General features: G+C 37.7%; 1 protein-coding gene across 14 annotated transcripts in view; it reads right to left on the minus strand.

Moving 5' to 3' along the window:
- Nucleotides 1-23,157, minus strand: part of NEO1 (neogenin 1) — a 352,200-nt gene that overhangs the window by 88,691 nt on the left and 240,352 nt on the right. For 10 of the 14 annotated variants that reach the window (XM_080657714.1, XM_080657720.1, XM_080657718.1 and 7 more), the window contains 4 exons: nt 21,024-21,243; nt 7,970-8,124; nt 3,510-3,658; nt 2,631-2,769 (listed from right to left, as the gene is read on the minus strand). In XM_080657714.1, the coding sequence (XP_080513840.1) occupies nt 2,631-2,769; nt 3,510-3,658; nt 7,970-8,124; nt 21,024-21,243 (663 nt within the window). The remainder of the gene's footprint in view (nt 1-2,630; nt 2,770-3,509; nt 3,659-7,969; nt 8,125-21,023; nt 21,244-23,157) is intronic. The other 4 variants (XM_080657722.1, XM_080657721.1, XM_080657713.1 and 1 more) reach the window with 1 other exon arrangement.

Genomic DNA, 23,157 nt, shown 5'->3' on the forward strand with positions numbered 1-23,157 from the left:
TATGGTCCACACACTCGCCAGCATTCCCCTTTGTAGTAACTAAAGCAAGCAAAGAGAATCCAAGTAATCCTACTGGATTTTCTCTCTGCACACAAAATGCTGACTTTAGGTCTTCTCTCCTAATCCATCTATGGAATCTTCTCTCGCCCTTTCTCTGACATTTGGTGACCAGGTATATAACTCAGTGCCCATTGTGCTATAGCCTTCTGGAGGACAGAGGCTATTCTTGCTCAATGTTGTATCTTGTACAAAGTGCATCAGGCCTCAACCCTCAAAAGGTCTGGGTTAGGCACCTGTACTTTGAAAGAAGTCCATGAATGCTTCCAATCATTTCCGTTAAGAACTTCTGACATAGCTGCAGAGGCCCCCAAAGTAGTTGCTGTTGCAGTGTCCTTCTCCTCTCCCTCCCCCTTCCCCTTTCTCCTCCTTCACTATCATCATCAGAGCTAAGATTCGCTCTATGCTCTTAAGTGTCAGGGACTTAATCCTTACAACAATCCCGCACTGGAGTTTCCATTATTATTCCCACTTTACAGATGAGGTTCAAATCTCTTGTCCACAGTATTTATTTCAGCTAACATAGGAACCAAAATTTGTCTTACTCCCAAGTGTTGCCCTTAAGCACCATGTTCAGACACATTCAGTTCCCTGACAGGCTCTGTAGTCAGCATGCCAACCCACTTAGTGCAGTTAAAATTGGCTCATGTGTAGATTTCAAAGCCCTCTCAACTTTTCCCCGTCTTGACCAACTGGCTTATGTGGTTGACTAACCAAACTATAGTTTGTATTTATTTTTACCAATTTACCTTGAAAAATATTAAGCATACTGAACACAATGGTAAGGATATGCCATACATATGAATGCCGTATATAGGATGTCCCCCAAAAATGTATACATACTTTTAACCCATTATTAATTCCAGTGGGTTAAGTCTGAAAGGAAAGAAACATCAGTTGAACTACCAGCTGTTAAAGTGTGTATCCATTTTTTGGGACACTCTATATTCTTTTCCTGAATTCACCAATTGTTAATGTTCTGTCACATCTTCTCTAGTTTTCACTATATTTACACAAACATATTTATCTATCTACAGATGGTTGCTGAGTCATCTGAGAGATAGCTACAGTCACATGAGACTTCACTCCTAAATACTACGGTATGTGCTCCTAAATTCAGACATTCTCCAACAAAACTATAATATAATGAACACTTTCAGAAAATTTAATCTTAACACAAAACATTATCTAATATACCTAATAACATATCTAATACTTAATATTGCCTAATAGTATACCTATTTAACATTAAGTACATATATCAATAGTGACCTTTATTTATTTTTACTCCTAGATCTAGGAACTAACAACAGATGATAACTATTTTATATTATTTCATGTGTCTTCTTTAATTTAGATTCTAGAATGAGTCTGTAACCATTTTTTTTCTTTCATGAAATTAGTATTTTTTAAGAATCTAGGCAGTTTATTTTTCTCCAGAATTTCCCCCACTTTGGATATGTCTACTTGTTTCATCATGATCAGATTCAAGTGAAACATTTTTCACAGGGATATAACATAGGGGAGACAGTCATTGTGTCTTTCTCAATGCCTCCTAGCAGGACACACATAATGTCAGTTGGCTCCATTGTTGCTGATGTTATGTTTGACCATTTGCTTAAAGGAGTAAAATTACAGCCTTTAAAACGTGCACGTTTATATATAAGGGGTATATGCATATACATGCATTTTTTAGAAAAAGATATTTTTGTAACACATTGGATTTAGGTGCGTTTCAGGAAACAATATATATACTTACTAAGTAAAATAAACTTATTTTCTGTTCTATTCTAAAAAATATATATTTTAAATACTGGTTCTTGATCTACTCAATCTCTTTAGCAAGCTGTAGTTTGAAAAATACTGCTCTACGTAATGGGTATATGCATATATATAACTTCGCTTGGATCAGTCACAGGTGAGAAATGACATTATCCTAAAGCACTGTGGGATTAAAAAGACCTATTTGGATTGCTAAATAGACCAAGGCTAGCCTTTTCACAGCCCTTGAATAGTCTGTGTTATGAATAAGAAATAATAGTTACTTATACAAAAGTCCCTACTAAAAATAAAAACACTGAGAAACTATTTGGTACCAGGCACTACCATGTTCTATGTCTCTTACTAAATCGTTACAGCAGCCCAATGAAGTTGGTACTCTTTACATTTTATGTTAAAGAAACAAAGTCACTATGAAAAATGGATACTGGGATTTGAACAGGATCTTCTTTTTAAAAATCCTTATTGTTGAAAGTTTTACATATGTCCCCATTTTATTGATTTTTTACAGAGAGGATGGGAAAGGGATAGAGAGTTAGAAACATCGATGAGAGAGAAACATCGATCAGCTGCCTCCTGCACACCCCCCACTGGGGATGTGCCCACAACCAAGATACATGCCCTTGACCGGAATTGAACCTGGGACCCTTCAGTCCACAGGCCGATGCTCTATCCACTGAGCCAAACCGGTTAGGGCTGAACAGGATCTTCTTGACATCAAAGCCCGTGATCTTACTACTATTTTACCAGGGCCCCCAAGCACAGTATTCTGTTCCAAAGGAAGAAAGACTCACCATCTGACAATGTTTGAAAAGCAACATCTTGTGTGGAGACTCCAGGACCATGTTTATTGTAGGCCACCACTCGGAAACTATACTCTGTATATTTTTTCAACCCATTAATGGTATGGGAGTGACTTGAAACATCAACATCCTTAAATAAAACGAAAACAATTTATATATACACAATTCACACCAAAAGACATGTTACAAAAAAGAATGAACTATACTGATTTTTATCCTTTATACAGAATATTATTTAACAGTCAAAGCAGATTAACCATAAATACTGGCAATTCACTGAGGAATATTTTTTGGTCTTTAGTGATCCTTGCTGATAAAATCTACAGAATAAATCTTTGCACAAAGAAACAGAAATTGTCAACTTTCATTTCCTATCCTTTTTTTTTTTAAGTCTCAGATTTCTAAACTAGCAAGCATTAAGTTTTGGAAATATAGTTCAACTCTACTACTGCAATCAATGGATTGAAAACTGGTTTCATATAATCACCATGTATGGTATCAGATGGGTACTAGAACTTATCAGGGTTATCACTTCATCCTATATAATAAAAGCCTAATACGCTAAGTGTCTGACTGTTTGACCAGTCGCTATGACGCGCGCTGACCACCAGCGGGTAGATGCTCCAACTGGTAGGTTAGCTTGCTGCTGGGGTCCGGCCGATCAGGACTGGGCAAGATGGGCCAGACACGCCCTGGAGCCTTCCTGCGTCCCCTCCCTGGTCCCGACTGTGCACTGGTGGGGTCCCTCGGGTTGGCCTGCACCCTCTCACAATCTTATTTATGTGAGATATATAAATGTCTAATCACTATGTTGTACACCTGAAAATAATGTTTGTCAACTGTAATTTAAAAAATGGCTTTATCTTATACCTGTTCTTTGTCAGTTCCTTTTTCCATGTAGTACAATTTGTAATTCTGAATTTCCCCATTGCCAGACAATGGTGTTTCCCAGGTGACAGTGATGGAAGTAGGGGAAGTTGCATACGCTCGGATATTAGGTGCTGGGCCAGGGAGCTGAACTAGAAAGAAAATTTCAAGACAGCAAGATATAAATAAAATTTACTGCACCCCTCAATAACCATTCTCAGCAATCATATCATAACTTGAGGCCCGATGCACAAAATTCATGCAAAGGGTTTGGCCCCCCGCACGTCATGGCAGCTGCCTCTGCCTCAGCCCCCACCTGCTGCGGCTTCGTCTGGAAGGAAGGACATCCAGTCTAATTAGCATATGATGCTTTTATTATTATAGATGGCCATGTTTTAAAAATAATTAAAAAAAAAAAACTAAGAAAACAATTGATTTTATTGACATGGTTTTAGGATAATATATAATTTAACAAATTTACCTTTTTATGATTTAAATTAAAACCACATTTTATCTGTGAAAAATCTCCAATTTATTAAAAGAAAAAAAAAAGAACACTGAAGAATTCTTCCTTTAGATTATAAACTCCTAGTTTGGCAGTGGGATAGCAGCACATATAAAGCCACCACCACAAAACAAGAACCTCCCTTTCCAGTGGTGGGGATGCAGGGAGGGACAGAATCTCTGTCCCAAAGAACTCCCAGTCTAGAGGGAAGTCAGATTTATAAATAGTTACAAATAACGTCATAAGTACAATTAAGTAGCAAATGTAACAAACGCAGAAAGAGAGCACACAATTCTGCTTTGGGTGGGTGTGGGTAAGAAAGGGAAAGATAGACAACTTCTGGGAAGCAAGAAAAATGAGTAGTTTTATCAGGTACCAAGGGGAAAACTATTCCAGTAAATGGGGAATAACATGTAAGAAGGCAGTGTTAGGTGGTCAGGCTGAAACAGAGAGTAGATAATGGAGAGAAAATGGAAAAAAGGATGACAAGAGCCGGATAATGAAGGACCTTCAATGCCCTGCCATGGACTTTGAATTATCTCTTGTAGGTGTTAGATAATTACTGAAAAATTATGAGCAGAACATGACATAACTGGATCAGATATATGTTTAGAAAGGACATGTAAGCACACACATGGGAGAAAAATGGTTAAGGGAACAAGACTAGAGATAAAAGAGTAATTTTACAAATAGCTACCTTTTATTGAATGCTTGCAGTCAGTTCAGCACTGAGTGCTTTACATGTATTTAAATTACATCTATTTAATCTTTGGGCTAACTAAATGAGATGGATATGATTATCATCTGTATTCATAGACGAGGTTGAGAAGTTAAGAACGGTTCCAAGTGTTGGGAAGTTAGTACGTGTTAGAGCCAGGAATTGAGCACTTTCTGATTCTAAAACATCAGCTCAAGAAGACCAGTTAGAAGATTAGTACAACCCCCTCCTTAGGACATATGTGACTGGAAGACTCAATGATTGGTCGATTGGTTGACTGTCTACTAACTCCTACAAGGGCTCACATACCTTTGTAAGATATTCTTTTTGTCTGACTGACAGGTTCCAGCCTCTGTTTATACACAAATCCTGGATGGTTGCCTATGCCTAACTTTGCGGGACACTATATTTGAAAACAACTTCTCTGGTGCTAGTGTTTCTGTAAGACACCCATTAGATTTAAGGAAAGCGGGGCTGGGGGTGTGAACTAAGTATAAAACAAAGTGGTTTTCTTAAATAACAGCACCACAGCTTAAGATTAGTTTTGCTACTAAAGTAGAGAAACCTGAATATGGTTATTCTGACAGTTGTTTACTTTTTTAGTCATGAGTCTTGCTTTTCACATAATGTTAAGAGCATATTTTGTGCAGCCTGACAAGTGGGATTTGTCACACTTCTGATGATATGGAAAACTTTCCTCTAACTTATTTAAGGAGAAGGAAAACAACAGTCCCCAAATTCCCATGAAATAATTTTCAGTATATTCATTGGCTAACCTAAACATAGGCAAATATGATCCTAAAAAGTGTGCTAATAAATGCTTTCATTTCAGCTATACAGTGGCATAATAAATGGAAAAAATTTAAGTTGGTTTGTGAAGCTAAATATGTAAAATATTTCCCAAGGGCTGACTCCATACAGCCCTTATGCCTCCCACACAGGCTGATTACCTCCAGATGAAGTGCAAACCACTCTCCACTAAAACCTTCTCTTTTGTTAAAGCATGTGATAGTCACTCTCCATCCTAAAACACCCTCACCAGAATCTGTTGCCCCTCCCATCTGTAGTCTTTTTAACTACTTTCTTTTAACCAAACTCCTTAAACAAACGACTGTGATGCAAGCACATCACACTACTGTCTGTTTACCTGTCTGTCTCTGGAACCAGACTGTAAGCTTCTTGTGTATTGAAGTCCAGTCTTTCTCAACTTAATACCTTGACTCATCTTTACATCAGTGACTGGCACCTGGTAGGCACTTAATAAATCTACTGTCCTATACATCTTTTCTTTCATCTCTAAATTAACAATGACCCCCTGGTCCAGTGGATCTCAACAGTTTGACTCATAAGTTCTTAAATGACAATGAAAGCCACAGGCTCTTTCCCAAGGAAAATGTGACTTTGTACAGACACACAAATACTTTCATGTATTTTCAGAAGGTTCACAGGCCCAGGGAACTCTTGCACTCAGTCAAATCCAGTGGTCTTTTCCTTTATTTTCATCATGATGCACCTTCCATGTGTAGTTTGATTCTACTTGGGGAATTTGGGTCATGCAGTTTTTCCCCCCAAGAATGCTTGCTCTAAGTCAAATGCTTCAATGCCAACACTCATCTTTTCCTAGGAACCTGCCTTGATATACCTAACTTTACAGTAATTGTTCCTTGTTTTATATCCCAGTATCTCTTATAAATTATACCTGTACTTGAACGTTAGTAGAGGAAAATTGACCTTGAAATCTAATAGACTATTCCTGCTCTTATCTGGACACAATAACTGTAAAATTCAACATCCTTTGCCTGTAACGAGAACACATTCTTTCCTTAAATCAACCTGCTGACTCTCTGATGGCCCTCTTGTTCTTGCCTGGGTTTAACTCCTGGTCTTCAAGTTCTATCACTGAAGTGATCAGTGGCCTCCCATCTTGACTGCTCATTTTTAAGAGGAAACTTCCTATCCTGTGCTCCCTGCATCTCTAATACCTGTGTAAGACCTGGAATGGGGGTACTCAATAAACACTGGATGAGGAAATGATGTGCTCCAGCATTAGGAAGTGACATTCCACATAGCCTTTGGACTTTGCTTATTCCATCCATCAAACTAGGAAAAGTCTTTGAATTACTTCCAGAATTTCACTAGCAAATTCATTAAATCTGTTTCGTTCCCTGGTTAGTAGCTTCCACAAATGTTTTGCAACTAAGTTACTCATAGATGAAGTAAAATCTTTGTTACTGGAAGTTTGTTCACTTGAAAAATTAGTGTAGTTAATAGTTAAAGAAAACTGGAGAAGGCTATGATGAAAAACAGTGGCTTGTGCTAAAAGAAGAAAACGTGTGGAAGAAAGCCTCATGGGAAAAGCATCCATTATGGTTTGATTGCTTCTTACAATTTCAGGGCTATAGTTTACAATAAAAATTTAAGACATACAAGACATTTATAAAATAAATCAACCTGACTCTCATTTAAGTTGCAGAAAATCTTGAGAAATGTAATCGGAAGTAACAGTATCTAACACAAAAGACCACAGATCCAAAGTAAAGCCTTAAAGAGATTCCAAAGAGTGTTAATATACATAAAGATCAGGACAATCCAAGTGATAACAAATATTAAATACCTACCTTACACACTGGGAAATAAAAAGTTGAAAAAGACCCTGTCTTTGCTATAAAATAAATGAGATATGGCCCTTGCCATTGTGGCTGATTTATTTGGGTGTTGTCCTGTGTACTGAAAGGTTGCCAGCTCGATTCCCAGTCAGGGCACATGCCTGGGTTGCAGTCTTGATCCCCTATAGGGATTGTTCAGGAGGCAGCTAACGAATGTTTCGCTCTGGCATCAATGTCTCCTTCTCTCTCCCTTTCCCTTCCTCTCTCTCTAAAAATCAATAAAAAAAATCTTACAAAAAAAAAAAGATATTTATAATCACAATTCAAGAAAGAAAGTAATACTGTATCTCAGAATTGTAAAGATATAATATCACAATCAGAGGAAAGATTATAAAAGCCATTGAGCTAGGTCTTAACCAGTAAACTTTGAGACTGTATTAGAATTACATTGTCTTACACTATTAGCTACTGTTTGATGTGAATTAATTTTACCTCTCCTAACAAATTCATAAAATCCTTAAAGGCAAGGGACTGTTATCTTTTACACTCCTATGGTGTTCAAGGCTACACATAAGGTAGACCTTCAAATAGGTCTACCTACAAGTGGGGGGTAACAGACAGGTGGGAGACTTACCCTCAGGCTGTGTTTCTACTCGAAGAGGAGCTGAACTCTCTCCGGAGCCATGCTTATTATGAGCCATCACTCTAAAGATGTACACAGTCGCTGGCATTAGATTTTGAACGGTTACCTGCATTTCTCCTGGGTAACTGGTATTCTCAAAACGTTCCCTTTGGACAAAATGATTTGGAAAGAAACAGCATTGATTAGGAATATTTCTAAAATGTGCAGTTTCATTTTCACTGCAATGACTATAGATAGATACCATACCACATCAATATCTCATCAATTTAAGTCAAATTAACTCTCAAAAGAGGAAACTTTCAGGGATGGAACAGTGCACAGCAGAACAGGGAAACTTGCAAAGAGCAATATCATAAATGTTTGATAACTTATTGATGTTCTTGTTTAAATATTACTGATATAGCTTCTTTGCAGAGAAGACACAGACAAGGCCTTCTCAATGCCATTTCAAATAAGACAGCTGGTCATCAATTTTGTAGGCTTCAGAAATTATTGAATTTTAAGGGGTGATTCTCAGGGAGACAAACACAAGGTGATTATACATATGACCCAATTTCCACAGAAAATATCAAGGGATGTTATATGTATTTTTGATAACAGATTCTCAATAAAAGGAAAACTAGAGATATCACTTTTAAAATTGGGAAGAAAACATTAAAAATTTAATGAAACATTCCAGTAACCTAATCTATAAAATGAGCTAATCATGACACTGGCTTTTTTTTTTTTTATTGTCCAAAGTTTTACATATGTCTCCTTTTTCCCCAATTGACCACCCCCCCAGCCATTCCCACCCAGGCAAGCCCCCACCGCCCCAGTGTCTGTGTCCATTGGTTATGCTAATATGCATGCATACAAGTCCTTTGGTTGCTCTCTAACCCCACCTCCCCTACCATTTGTCTCTGGATCAATTCTTGTTCATCAAATTATGTTGATCATTATATCCCACATATGAGTGAGATCATGTGATATTTATCTTTTTCCGACTGGCTCATTTTGCTTAGCATAATGCTCTCCAGTTCCATCCATGCTGTTGCAAATGGTAAAAGTTCCTTCTTTTTTTATAGCAGCATAGTATTCCATTGTGTAGATGTACCAAAGTTTTTTAATCCACTCATCTGCTGATGGGCACTTAGGTTGTTTCCAAATCTTAGCTATGGTGAATTGTGCTGCTATGAACATAGGGGTGCATATATCCTTTCTGACTGGTGTTATTGGTTTCTTGGGATTTAGTCCTAGAAGTGGGATTACTGGGTCAAATGGGAGTTACATTTTTAACTTTTTGAGGAAACTCCGTAATGTCTTCCACAGTGGCTACACCAGTCTTCATTCCCACCAGCAGTGCACGAGGGTTCCTTTTTCTCCACATCCTTGACAGCACTTGTCATTTGTTGATGATAGCCATTCTGACAGGTATGAGATGGTATCTCCATTGTTGTTTTGATTTGCATATCTCGGATGATTAATGACTTTGAGCAAGTTATGTCTCTCGGTCTTCTGTATGTCCTCTTTCAAAAAGTGTCTATATGTCTTTTGCCCATTTTTTTTTATTGGATTGTTTATCTTCCTTTTGTTAAGTTTTATGAGTTATCTGTATGTTTTGGAGATTAAGCACTTATCGGAAATATCATTGGCAAATATGTTCTCCCATGCAGTGGGCTTTCTTGTTGTTTTGTTGATGGTTTCTTTTGCTGTGCAGGAGCTTTTTATTTTGATGTAGTCCCATTTGTTTATTTTCTCTTTAGTCTCCATTGCCGTAGGAGCTGTGTCTGTAAAGATGTTGCTACGACATATGTCTGCTATTTGCTGCCTATAGAGTCTTGTAGGATTTTTATCGTTTCCCATCTTACATTTAAGTACTTTAGCCATTTTGAGTTTTTGTGTATGGTGTAAGTTGGTGACCTAGTTTCATTTTTTTTGCATGTATCTGACCAAATTTCCGAGCACCATTTACTGAAGAGACTGTCTTGACGCCATTGTATGCTCTTGCCTCCTTTGTCAAATATTAATTGAGCATAATGGCTTGGGTCAATTTCTGAGTTTTCTGTTCTGTTCCATTCGTCTATATGTCTGTTCTTGTGCCACTACTAGGCACTTTTTAGAAATATGGCTTGGTAATATACCTTGATATCTGGTATTGTGATCCCTCCGACTTTCTTTCTCAGGATTGCTGAGGCTATTCAGGGTCTTCTTTTATTCCACATGAAGTTTTGGAGAGTTCTTTCTAGGTCTGTGAAATATGCTATTGGTATCTTAATGGGGATTGCATTGAATCTGTAGATTGCTTTGGGTAGTACGGACATTTAAATGATGTTGATTCTACCAATCCATGAACATAGTGTGTTCTTCCATTTGTTTATGTCTTCCTCTATCTCTTTTTTCAGTGTTCTGTTGTTTTCCGAGGACAGGTCTTTTATGTCCTTAGTTTATTCCTAGGTATCTTAGTGTTTTTTTTTTGTGTGTGTGTGTTTTTTTGTATAATGGTAAATGGGATTGTTTGTTTCGTTTCTCTTTCTGTGAGTTCATTAGTGGTGTATAAAAAAGGCCATAGATTTTCAGGTGTTAATTTTGTATCCTCCTACATCGCCAAATTCATTTATCAGGTCTAGTAGTTTTTTGATGAAGTCTGGGGTTTTCTATGTCTAGTATCATGTCATCTGTGAAAAAGGAGAGTTTTACTTCTTCTTTTCCAGTTTGGACGCCTTTTATTTCTTCTTCTTGTCCTATAGCTATGGTTAGCACTTCCAATACTATATAGAACAGGAGTGGTGAAAGTGGGCATCCCTGTTTTGTTCCTGTTCTTAGGGGAAATGAGTTTAGTTTTTGCCCTTTGCGTATGATATTGGTTGTAGGTTTGCATATAAGACTTTTATTATGTTGAGGTATGATCCCTCTATTCCCAATTTGCTAAGAGATTTTATCAAGAAAGGGTGTTGGATTTTGTCAAATACATTTTCTACATCGATTGATATGATTATGAGATTTTTTGTCTGTTTGTTTATGTGATGTATCACATTTTTTGATTTGTGTATATTGTACCATCCTTGCATCCCCAGAATAAATCCAACTTGGTCATGGTGTATGATCTTTCTAATGTAATGCTGAATCTGATTTGCTAGAATTTTGTTGAGGATTTTAGCATCTATGTTCATCAAGGATATTGGCCTGTAGTTCTTTTTTTGTGGTGTTTTTATCTGGTTTTGGAATTAGGGTAATGCTGGCTTCATAGAAAGAGCTTGAAAGCATGCCTTCCTCTTTAATTTTTTGGCATAGTCTGAGAAGGATAGGTTTTAGTTCTTTGAATGCTTGGTAGAACTCCCTTGTAAAGCCATCTGGCCCCGGGCTTTTGTTTGCTGGAAGATTTTTGATCACTGTTTCAATTTCTTCAGTAGTGATCAGACAATTCAGGTTTTTTGATTATTCCTGATTGAGTTTTGGCAGCTTGTATTTTTCTAAGAATATGTCCATTTCATCTAGCTTGTCCATTTTGTTGGAGTAGAGTTGTTCATAGTGTTGTTGTTTTTTTTATAATCAATTGTATTTCTGTGGGATTGGTTGTTACTCTTTCATTTCTGATTTTGTTTATTTGGGTCCTTTCTCTTTGCTTCTTGGTGAGCCTGGCTAGAGGTTCATCAATCTTGTTTATTCTTTCAAAGTACCAGCTCTTGGTTTTATTGATCTTTTGTATTTTTTTTTCTCTTATTGTTTATCTGTGCTATGATCTTTATTATTTCCTTCCTTGTTTCTCTCTTTCTAGCTCCTTGAGTTGTAGGGTTAGATAATTTATTACCAATTTTTCTTGTTTATTGAGGTAGGCTTGTAGAGCTATGAACTTCCCTCTCAAGACTGCTTTCACTGTGTCCCATTGATTTTGGATTGTTGTGTTTTCATTGTCATTTGTTGCCATGATGCTTTTTATTTGTTCTTTGATCTCTTTGGTAACCGGATCATTGTTTAATAGCATGCTATTTAGCCTCAGTGTGTTTGATTTTTATTGTAGTTGATTTCTAGTTTTATGCCATTGTGATCTGAGAAGATGCTTGATATGATTTCTATCTTCTTGAATTTGAAGAGACTTTGCCTGGGTCCCAATATGTGGTCTATCTTTGAATATGACCCATGTGCACTTGAAAAGAATGTATATTCTGTGGCTTTGGGGTGAAATATTCTGAAGATGTCAATTAATTCCATGTGATCTAGTGAGTCATTTAGGATTGATGTTTCTTTGCTGATTTTTTGTTTAGAAGTTTTATCCAGTGGTGTTAGTGGGGTATTAAAGTCCCCTACTATGACTGTATTGCTGTAAATCTCTCCCTTGATAACCTCCAGAAGTTTGTGTTTGTTTGTTTGTTTGTTTTTTATGTATCTGTGTGCTCCTGTATTGGGTGCATATATGTTTCACAGAGTTTTATCTTCTTTTTGAATTGCTCCCTTTATTATTATGAAGTGGCCTTCCTTATCTTTTGTGATGGATTTCACTTTGAGGTCTAATTCATCAGATATAAGTATTGCTACTCCAGCTTTTCTTTTTTTCATTTCCATTTGCCTGAAAAACCTTTTCCCATCACTTCACCATCAGTCTGTGAGAGTCCTTTGTTCTGAGGTGGGTTTCCTGTAGACAGCAGATATATGGGTCATGTTTTCTTATCCACTCAGCTACCCTATGTCTTCTGATTGGGGCATTTAATCCATATACATTTAAAATTATTATTGATAGGTACTTCTTTGTTGCCATTTTTATTCCTTATGCCTGTGTTCCTTCTTCCCTTCCTATTTCTTCTTTTTACAGCAGTCCCTTTAGCATTTCTTGCATTGCTGGTTTGGTGGTAATAAACTCCCTTAGTCCTTTTTTGTGTGTGAAGCTCCAGATTTCACCCTCAACTTTAATTGATAGCCTTGCTGGGTACAGTATTCTTGGATTCAGACCCTTGCTTTGCATGACTTTGTACATTTCATTCCATTCCCTTCTGGCCTGATGTGTTTCTGTTCAGAAATCAATCGATAGTCTGATGAGAAATCCCTTGTAGATAACTTTCTGTCTCTCTCTGGCAGCCTTTAAGATTCTTACTTTGTCATTGGTGTTTGCCCATTTAATTATAATGTGTCTTGGTGTCAGTCTTTTGGGGTTTATCTTGTTTGGGACTCTGTGAGCTTCTTGGACTTGTGTGAGTTTTTTCTTCCCAATATCAGGGAAGTTTTCTGTCATTATTTCTTCAAAACAGGTTTTCTATTCCTTGCTCAGTTTCCTCTCTTTCTGGCACCTCTATTATGCAGAAGTTGTTTTGTGTTGTCCCAAAGTTCCTTTAGGCTCTCCTGTTTTTTAAGTTTTTTTTTTTTTTCCTAGATGCTGCTCTGCTTGGGTGTTTTACATTGTCTTCTAGCTCACTGATGTAGTCCTCTACTTCTTCTAGTCTATTGTTTATGCTTTCTATTGAGTTCTTTATTGCATCCATGTAATTTTTCATTTCTTTCTGGTTCTTCTTCATTTCCTCTTGGTTCTTACACATATTGTTGAATTTGTCTTCCATCCTTTTCAGAGTCCTTATGACCATTGCTCTGAGTTCTTTTTCTCACATATTGCTTGCCTCTGTTTCATTTATTTCATATTCCGGTGATTCCTCCTTTTCTTTCCTTTGTGGGCTGTTTCTTTGTCTCCCCATGATTGCTCCTCTCAGATTGTCTGGTTATGTAGCTCTCTCTCTCCTGCGTTGACTTTCTGTAGGTGATATCTGACCTTTCCACCCATGGAATGCCTTATCAGGTGTGTTTAATTTGCCAATTCTGGTTGGTTGTTGTTCGATTCAGCTCTTCCTTCTATCTGTGCCACTTTGTCTCCCCCTGGACAGACTTTTAGACGCCTGCAGTCGGGGAGGCTGGAGTCCTGGTGTCCGTGGGTTCACAGCTGAGGCAGCTGCTCTCTGGGCGTTGTGGTTGTAGGGTCCCAGGAGGTATCCGAGGTCTCCCTGGTTGAAAGTAAGGCTGGGCTTCCAATCACAGCCACTCTCCTCTTCAAAATGGTGCGGTCTCTGCAGCAGAGCTGGCCACTCCGGGAGAGATTTCAGCAGCAGTAGAGGATGCCCAGCCAGGGAGCCTGGTCCGCCAGTCCCCAACAGTGCCATGGAATATAGCTGTCCCTCACTCACAAATACAGACACTCCCCGCACATCCACACACTCTCTTTTCGCTCTCTCACTCACACACTATCTTGCAGCCTACCATCCCGTCGGCAGCCACTTTGGATCCTCTCTCCACTGGCCTTTATAATTTAGTTTTTCAAAAAGAATACCCTTTTTGACTTTTTTTTCTCAAAATGATTTGAAATGTTTGACAAATCTTATCACAAACAAATGTACAAATGAATCCAGCAGGCTGGTGTAATGAGCTGAAAATATAAATGTAAATTTCTAGTTGCTTTAAAAGAGGTAGTGTCTGGGCTCAATGTTGGCAGTCTTTGTGTTGATAAGAGGGTCTATAATTATGTTCAGTGTACTGTATTTACTATTTTAAAAAAAGCCAGATCAAATTACAAAGAATTCTCAATAAATAATTTAAAGAAATGTACTTGTTTTAAACAAAGAACTAGCCTTTAACATTTGCCAATCATGTGGAGAATGATCTTTATCTATCTTGATAGAGTAATAAAAAAGGCCCAAAACTACTCTGTAGAAGAAATTATTTGAAATTACCTAGTATATTGAATTATAATTCTTACTTTAAAATATTGATGTTTCCTTGAAATTACTGATTCAAATTTGTTTAGTTGTACATCAGCATATCTCAATTTATCTGACTGTATATGAACATTTGCATTTTAAGGATTTAAGTGTTTTTCAATAGTTTTTTTTATAGTTCTTTAAGCTGCCTTCTCATTTATAGATGTTGCTTTTTCTATAATAAGGTACATTGAAAAAGAGTACTATGATAACAAAATGTAGTGCTCAGAGGTATTTGAGATACTTAAAGGTATTATTTTCTCTTCAGCTAAACCTCTAATTTACAAGATTTAGAAGGAGGATGGTAACTGATTTCCTATATTTGACGTTTCTGACCCTTGGCTTGGTCACAAATGATTGCTGTATTAAAAGGAAGATGTATTATACATCTCACTAAACCAGTGATTTTCAACCTTTTTCATTTCATGGCACACATAAACTAATTACTAAAATTCTGTGGCACACCAACAAAAATATTTTTTGCCAATCTGACAAAAAGGTAGGTATAATTTTGATTCATTCACACTGGATGGCTATTGTGTTGGCTGCTGTCATTTTTTAATTTGACAATCTAAGGGAAAAGAGGTCAGTTCCCCTGTCAGGTATCGCATGTTTTAAAAATTCATGTGGCACATCAGTTGAGAATTGCCGTACTAAACTAAAAGTTCCAAGTGAGAGCACAGATTAGTCCGTTTTGCTCCCTCTGCACTTAAAAGTTTGAACAAGTTCTCTCTGAGAAAGATGGGAGTGCTATTTAACTTTAAATGGAAGTGAAAGGTTGCAATCAGCAGAATGCTCATACACAGAAGCAGCATCACAAATGTGTGCTGAATGAATGGAAATTTACCTTCTAATATGCAAATACTGTATAATAATGATATTATGTATATCTTTGTTCAATGTGAAAGGGAAAAAATGGGAGAAATGAGTGAAGGGAACTATAAAAAAAGAAAAATTTTCAAAAGAACGATAATAAAACAAAGTCAGTAATAGTTACAGTCTCTAAGATGAAAACCCAGCACCTGAAAAGGCTTCTAACACTAGATGGGTCTGAGGTTCCAGAACCAAGTGTCTGTCAAGAAAAACACTTCAGGACAAGACCCAGGGTGAATCATAAATGTGTGATATTACAATGGGACTTAGATTAGAATGTGTTAGAGTCAAACAGAAAGAACAAGGGACACTTTGTATTAAGATGGTACTGGGCTAGAACTTAGGCGCCTCAGCTCTAGTTCTGGCAACACCACTAGCTTGTTAGGGGGACCACAGGCAAGTCACTAATTCTTTTTCGGCCTCAGTTTACTCATCTATTAAATGAAAAAAAGGAGATCAGGGTGGCAAACTTTTTCTGAAAGGGCCAAATATTCCTTAAATATATATATATAGGCCACGAGGCAAAATGGAAAATATGTATTTATATAACCTATTACAATGAAACTATTTGAAAAGGTAAAAAACTATTTTCAGTTCCTGGGACATTAAAATAACAAGTCTAATTTGGCCCAGGGTCCATAGTTTGCCCATTCCTGGACTAGACTAACAGATACGTAAGGCTTTGAAGTGAAAGAATGCCAAAATGTTATTCATTGGTAGAATAATGTACTCTGTATTCTCCATTTAGTAGCTAATATCAGAAAAGTACTGCTGTTTACATTAAAGGCACTGGTGGGAAGGAGGGAAACATTTCATAGCTGAAAAGGCACAGCAAGGATTCTTTAAAACTCAGGAACCCAACAGAATTTAGCTAATGACCAAGGCACATAGTGCCACCTGGTGGTAGATTTTTTCCAATGCAGGAAGTAGGTTTGTAAGTCTGTGAAGAAGTTATTCTCATTTCTTTTGATGAGAAATTGAAGCTTATAAAAGTTAAATAAATTTTCTTTATAAAACAAGTAACCAGGACCTAGTCTTTTTACTTAAGTGTTTTTTCTACTCCTTCATTGCTTGTACTCAGATATCATAAATCTAAAGTAATGAAGAGACAAAAGGTATTAGTCTCCAAGAATCTTCCTTTGAAATATTTTGCAGATTTATTCTGTCCACTCTAAATCACCTGCAAGCCACGCCAAGATTAACATAACTCGTACCTGATCTGTTTCCATGACTCCATTTCTTCTCCCCTCTAGTCTTGTTTGGTACTATCAAAGTACTGATAATAAAAGCTGCTTAATAAAATCACAGTGCACACTTTTTCAGGAGTCTAAAATGGCCCCTTTCTTTACTTATTATGTCCAAATTCTTACTGGTATTCCAATATTTTGCTCCAAACTTCTACTTTATTATATTATCTAACTAATTCCTACCAAAAACTCTGGGCCAGTTAGATTAGCTTTCTTAGTTTCCTATCCTTCAAACACCACATACACCAATTAAATTTGATCCTCCTTGCATCTTCTCTTCTTTTATACTATGCTAGAGGCCCGATGCATAAAATTTATGCAAGAGTAGGCCTTCCTTCCCCCGGCTGCCAGCACCAGCTTCCCTCTGGCACCCAGGACCCGGGCTTCCCTCACAACCCCCGCTACATCAGGAAGGTCATCTGGTCTAAATAGCAGATTACGCTTTTATTATTATAGATCCCCTGCCAACTGAATTCTTATATTTTTTCTCAATTCCAAGTTCACTTATTAGCCTTCCCTGCTTATTTCAATCCATGATACATTTTAAATTTTAAATGTGATAGGTTTTCATTAAAAACAAAAGTATAGATAGTTAAAAATATTTTAAAGTCCCAGTTTTTCTTGATCCTCAAAACCTGTCCTACCCTGAGACCTAACTCTGGCACATATTGGCCTGTATCTTACTAGATCTCTCCAAGCCAGGCTCTCTCAACCTCAGGCAGGAGAAATCTTTGTTGTCGGGAGCTGCCCTGCACACTGTAGGATGTTTATGAGGATCTCTGGCTTCCACTCACTAGATGCCAGTAAGCATCTCCTCCCATCTCAGTTATGATAACCAGATATTGCTAAGTGTTTCCTGGGACGCAGGGGGCAAAATTATCCCTGGTTAAAATCACAGCTATAGGCATTTACATACACATTAAAATATATAGATATAAGTCACTTAAAAAATTCCTGCATCATACTTCATATGGATATACATATCCTAATTATGTGCCCATTCTTCTATCAATAGACATTACACTGTTTCCTTTTTTCATTCTTAGAAACAGTGCTACAGTAAACATTTTATGATTGCCCTATGCATATGTATATCTGTGTATCTATAGGACAGACACTTAGAAGTGTAATAGTTGGATTGAAAGCGATGTGCATTAAGAAGATACAAAATTCTGCCAAATCACCTCTCCAAAGGCTACTCCAATTTATACCATCACCCAGAGCCTAGACCGAATTTCTTCCCAGCTTTTAATTTGCTGAACACTAGATATTATCAACTTAAAATTTTTGCCAGCCTTATAGGTGGAAAATGATAACTCATTATTTTGTATTTCCAAGATTGGTGGTAACAGTGAAAACTGTTTTTAACTTTAATGAGCTTTCCACTAACTTTGTGTATCATCATCTACTTGTACCATTTGTCTTTGGGATACTTATCTTTTTCTTATGATTGTCAGAGTTCTTTACATAGACTGATCATCAACACAATCTATTATAAATTTTTCCCACCCTAAAACTTGATAGTTTGACTTTGTTTATGATGTTTTATCATATGGAATTTTACGCTATTATACAGTATAATGATAAATATAAATTCTACATTTTCTCTGATACATTTATAAGTTTTAAAAATATCTCTTGACCCATCTGTAATTTGTTATTATACATGATAAAAGAGAGAGGTAGAACTTTTATTCTTTCCACCAAATAGAGTTAATTATTTCAACATAATTTCTTGAATAATTATTATTTCTCCACTGAAATTAATTTATTCTCTTAACAAATATTTATTTAGTGCTACTATATGCCAGGCTCTGTTCTGGGTGCCAGTCACACTTTATTGATCAAGCCAGACACAATAAATACATTAATAAAAAACGAAAATTTCAGAGTGTTACATGTTTCAAAACAAAAGCAAAGAAGTAAAACAGGTTGATGTGATAGCAGTAGTGTTCTGGAGTAAATGTTTAACCGTCAGCTCTGGTTTGCAGCACTTGTCACTGTAAATACTCCAGCCATGTCCAATTTCAAGCTACCAATCCATGTCATCAGGTTTGTAAAGTTTCCTGAAAAATGTAATAATTGGCTTGGGGACAAGGTGGCTCCAGTAGAGCATAGTGGAAGAGTGACTGAGAGGCTAAGCTGGGTGGGTTCACGGAAGCCTGAGCAGGTGTCATCTGAGGGTGACAGACAAGAACCAGACAGTTAGGTCCTGCAGTGTCAACAAGCTTGCTGTTCTAAGGAGCTAATGCTTACTTCTTCCTATGAAATTTGCAATGAGATTTGAAAGCCGATTGGAGACTTTTTAACATACATGCTGTTTGGTAGTAAGGTCTTGCCTTTTTGTGTCAAGGACTATGTTTCCTTATCTTTGTAATTCCCAAAACATCCAGTCAGTGTTCAGATAAACATTACCCTATGAACGGTTCCATCTATCTGGCTAAATTATGTCACTCGTACTGCCCAAGAGTATTAAATCATTTGATTAAGGTTCCTATACTTGCTGAATTTGCCTGTCTGGTATTAAAGACAATATATATCAAATGTCAGCACCCTAGTAGCAATACAAGCTTTACTTAATATGTTAAGGCCCTCCAGGGGTGGGCAAACTTTTTGACTCGAGGGCCACAATGGGTTCTTAAACTGGACCGGAGGGCCAGACAAAAGCATGGATGGAGTGTTTGTGTGAACTAATATAAATTCAAAGTAAAGGAGCGGAGGGGAGAGCAAGAGAACCGGATAGAACAGCTGGATCCGGCCCGCGGGCCGTAGTTTGCCCACGGCTGTAACAAACATTTTAGTTTTCATATTCTGGGCGAAGTAACAGCGCAATGGAGGAATCTACTCAGCAATGTTAGGAACACGTATTTAGCATATAACATGGTCCTGGGAAAACAACACTAATGCACATAAAATAACAGAAGAGTAACTTATGGCAGCACAAGATCATGTGTTATCATAATTAAGTGTCAGTAGGAGTGGTACAAACACATATGTAAGATAAATGCTCTGTGTGCTGACAAGGGTAGAGAAAGCTTTATGAGGGATCATGGGGCTTAACCTGGGCCTAGAAGGATGAACTGAAGTTAGCTCTAGCTAAGAAGGAGGAAAGAAAGGGATGTGTGAATGAAGAGACTACATTGGGGAAAAAAGCTACACAGTGATAAGAACTAGACCAGTGCCACTAGAAAATGAGTTCAACTGGGGAGGTAAGGAAAATAAACATGGACAGCTAGACTACAGCTAGACTGTGGAGTGAAGTAGCCTAGGGATTCTGGATAATCTATAAGCAATGGAGGGGCATTGTGAGGTCCTGAAAGGGGTGGAGATGGAGAGCAATTTAATGAAAATGCTGTTTTTAGGAAAATTAATCACTAATTACTCTTGTGTCATCAAGTAGACCCCCTGAAATTCAGTAGCCCACATACACATAATGATGCAGGCAAATATTCCTTCAGATTACTTAAATAAGTTAAGTCTACCTTAATTTCTAAAATCTGAAAGTTCTAAATAAGCCATATATTATTAGGCTGCACTGACTGAATCTTAAGAGCAAAGGGTAGCCCTGGTTACATTTTAATACTTCAACCTCTACAGCTCTATTTACCCTTTCCACAAGTCATCCAGAAAGGCAGGAAAAAGTACCAGTGTGCCGCGCCAGCATGGCCAAAGGTGAACCTGAGGAGGGGCAGTAAAGAATTGAAGAAAAAAGAGACAAGAGAATACAGCTGGGGCTAGGTGGATCTCCTGTGCCTGGATGAGGACATAAAAGACCCAGCCTGCAAGCCGATGCTTTATTTTATGGTCTGATTAAAACAAGGGTAGATTAACATGTATACAAATGTTCTTGTTTTGGCAACACTTGCTGCACCTCCCACAGCCCATTAGCTACTTAGGAACGAATTAGGGAGGGCTACAAGGTTAGGCTTAATTATGCTAGGAGAGCTCTGCCCTCCAGGCTGAGGCTTGTTTGTGGCCCTGCCACAGGTCAGCCTGAGGCTTGACCCTAGAGCGGCTCACTACATACCAGGACTTCAGTCTGTTTGGGAATTTATTTATAATGACCTAAAATTAGGAAAGATGCATCTCCGTGATCATATTTTCTGGATTGAAAATTGGTACAGATCCTGTACAACAAAGAGCCAGGGTGAGCACGACTGGGCTGAGGGGACCAAGATGTAGCCAACGCGCTTCAAACATATGGGCACTTACCTAGTAATCCCCTCCTTGGTATAGAAGACAGAGTAGGTAAGATTGTCTCCATGAGGATCTGATGCAGGTGTCCGCCATGTCAATTTGATGAAGCGGGTAGAGACCAGAGAGGCCACGACATCCCGAGGTGCTGAAGGCAGTGGTCCCGATGTAGCTGGTGCTAGATGGTCAGTAGTGGCACTGGTCAGTGAAGTGGGAGGCAATGTTGGGATGGCAACATCTTGTCATGTGCAAACATTGGGGAATATGAAGGGCAAACCACGACCGTTTTAAAAAAGAGAACAGAAAAAACAAAAAACAAAAAAGAAATAAACAAAACCACGATGGGAAATAAAATAAAATGAATAAACATAAAAAGGCCATTAAACTGAAGGCTAACATGCAGGCCAGGGGGAATTACTGAAAACTAATGGGCGCTATTTAAGACACATCACTGTTGAGCAGGCAGATGTTCTGGTCACTATAATGGTTGTGGGCAAGGGGCAGGGAGGGTGAAAGTTGAAAATAAACATCTCACAGAAGGACACAGCAGTGCTCAAGTAATTTTCTTTAACCTGAAAGCAGCAGGCAGCATCTGTCAAACTTAGCATGCAAAAGCCTCAATATTTTCTACTTTATCAGAATGTGGGCTAATGTGTGCAGTATGCATTAGCCTAGTTACACCCAACATAGGCCCCATGCTACTGTGACCTCACTACAGAGCTGTGTGTGTCTTCAGCTCTGCAGGGATCCAAGAGTCACAATTTCAACTTTATTCTAATATTAAACTTGGCATACACAGGGAAGTTTGACAACTTTCATCACTTCGCTAAAATTATAGTTCATTTGCTATCTTATTGATTCATTTAACTACGACAGTATAAAATCATGAACCAAAATTTCCAAAGCCACAAAAATACAATATGTAGATAGCTTATCTCTTTCTTACAGTTCTCTCTGCAGTGTATATTACAAGGGATGTCCTAGATGGAGCAGTGGAAAGTCAAAGTTCTGCCAGTCAAAAGCTCTGTTTGTGTACCTGTAGTCGTGGGTAACTTTATTACCTCCTGAGGCAGTTCCGTAGACACTTCTGATTTTACAAGTTTATTCCTAATATTGAACCTAAAATGTCCTTTCACTTGGGGTCAGAAAGCGTAAGTTTACTATCACAATTTTTAACTAACGGAGTTCATTAGAATTGTGTCATAACCTTAATGAGGAAATTAGGGGAAGAGAAGCAGAGAGGAAAATATGAAAATTCTTTACCCAGTCTATTTCAATGAAATGGTACAGCAACAACCCCTTGGGAATGTCTGTGAATTTCAAAAAAAAAAATTCTAAAGTGAGGCAGTATAAATAAATATGCCAGAGAGAATAAATTCTCAAAGGGAAAAAGCAGAGGAAGATCAACCTAAAGTCTCTAGAGAGGTGAAGAGGGGGGAAGAGTAATCCAGTAGCTATCATTTACTAGACACTTTCTAAATAGCACTCTAGATCTTTATATGACTCATCCAATTCTGACAACTCTAGAAATAGGTGCTATCATATATACTTCTACCTTATATGCAGAGACTGACATTTAAACGAGCTCACTTGTTCATCATAGGTCACACAGACTAAGTGCTGAAGTGTTAAAACCAATCCTGGTTTCTAGTTTAAAAGGTCTTAGGTCTTAGTTTAGCCATTAGGAGTACTAGTTCTGGCTGTGCCACTTTCTAATTATGTCACCTAGTTCTCTCTGACTAGTTCCTTTTCCTCTCCTTCTGAGGAATTTTAATAGTGTGGAGTGCTATCAACATGTAAGACTATGAGGTCAAAGTTCAGATACAAGTCCACACTTCTCTGATACAAGTCAAGTCTGAATGGCCTCATCCTTATCTGTTTACTTCAACAGATGTGCTGCCTCAAAGGACAAAAATACCTCTCACTCACAGCTGCCAGAGTTCTTTTTCATATACTTTGTTAGTTTATTCCCACAAACAATCCTATCAGGCAAAATGGCAATGACAGGATTAGAAGTTGGGGTGATGGTTAAAAAGAGCCAGGATGAGCATGTCTGGGATGAGGGGACCAAGATGAACTCCTTTAGTTAAAAAGGACTCCTGGGTTTCCAGTGTAGGAGAATGGGTATTTAGGTGTCATTAACAGAGAAAGA

This window comes from Plecotus auritus (genome assembly GCF_963455305.1).
Source record: "Plecotus auritus genome assembly, chromosome: 1".
NCBI lineage: Eukaryota > Metazoa > Chordata > Mammalia > Chiroptera > Vespertilionidae > Plecotus > Plecotus auritus.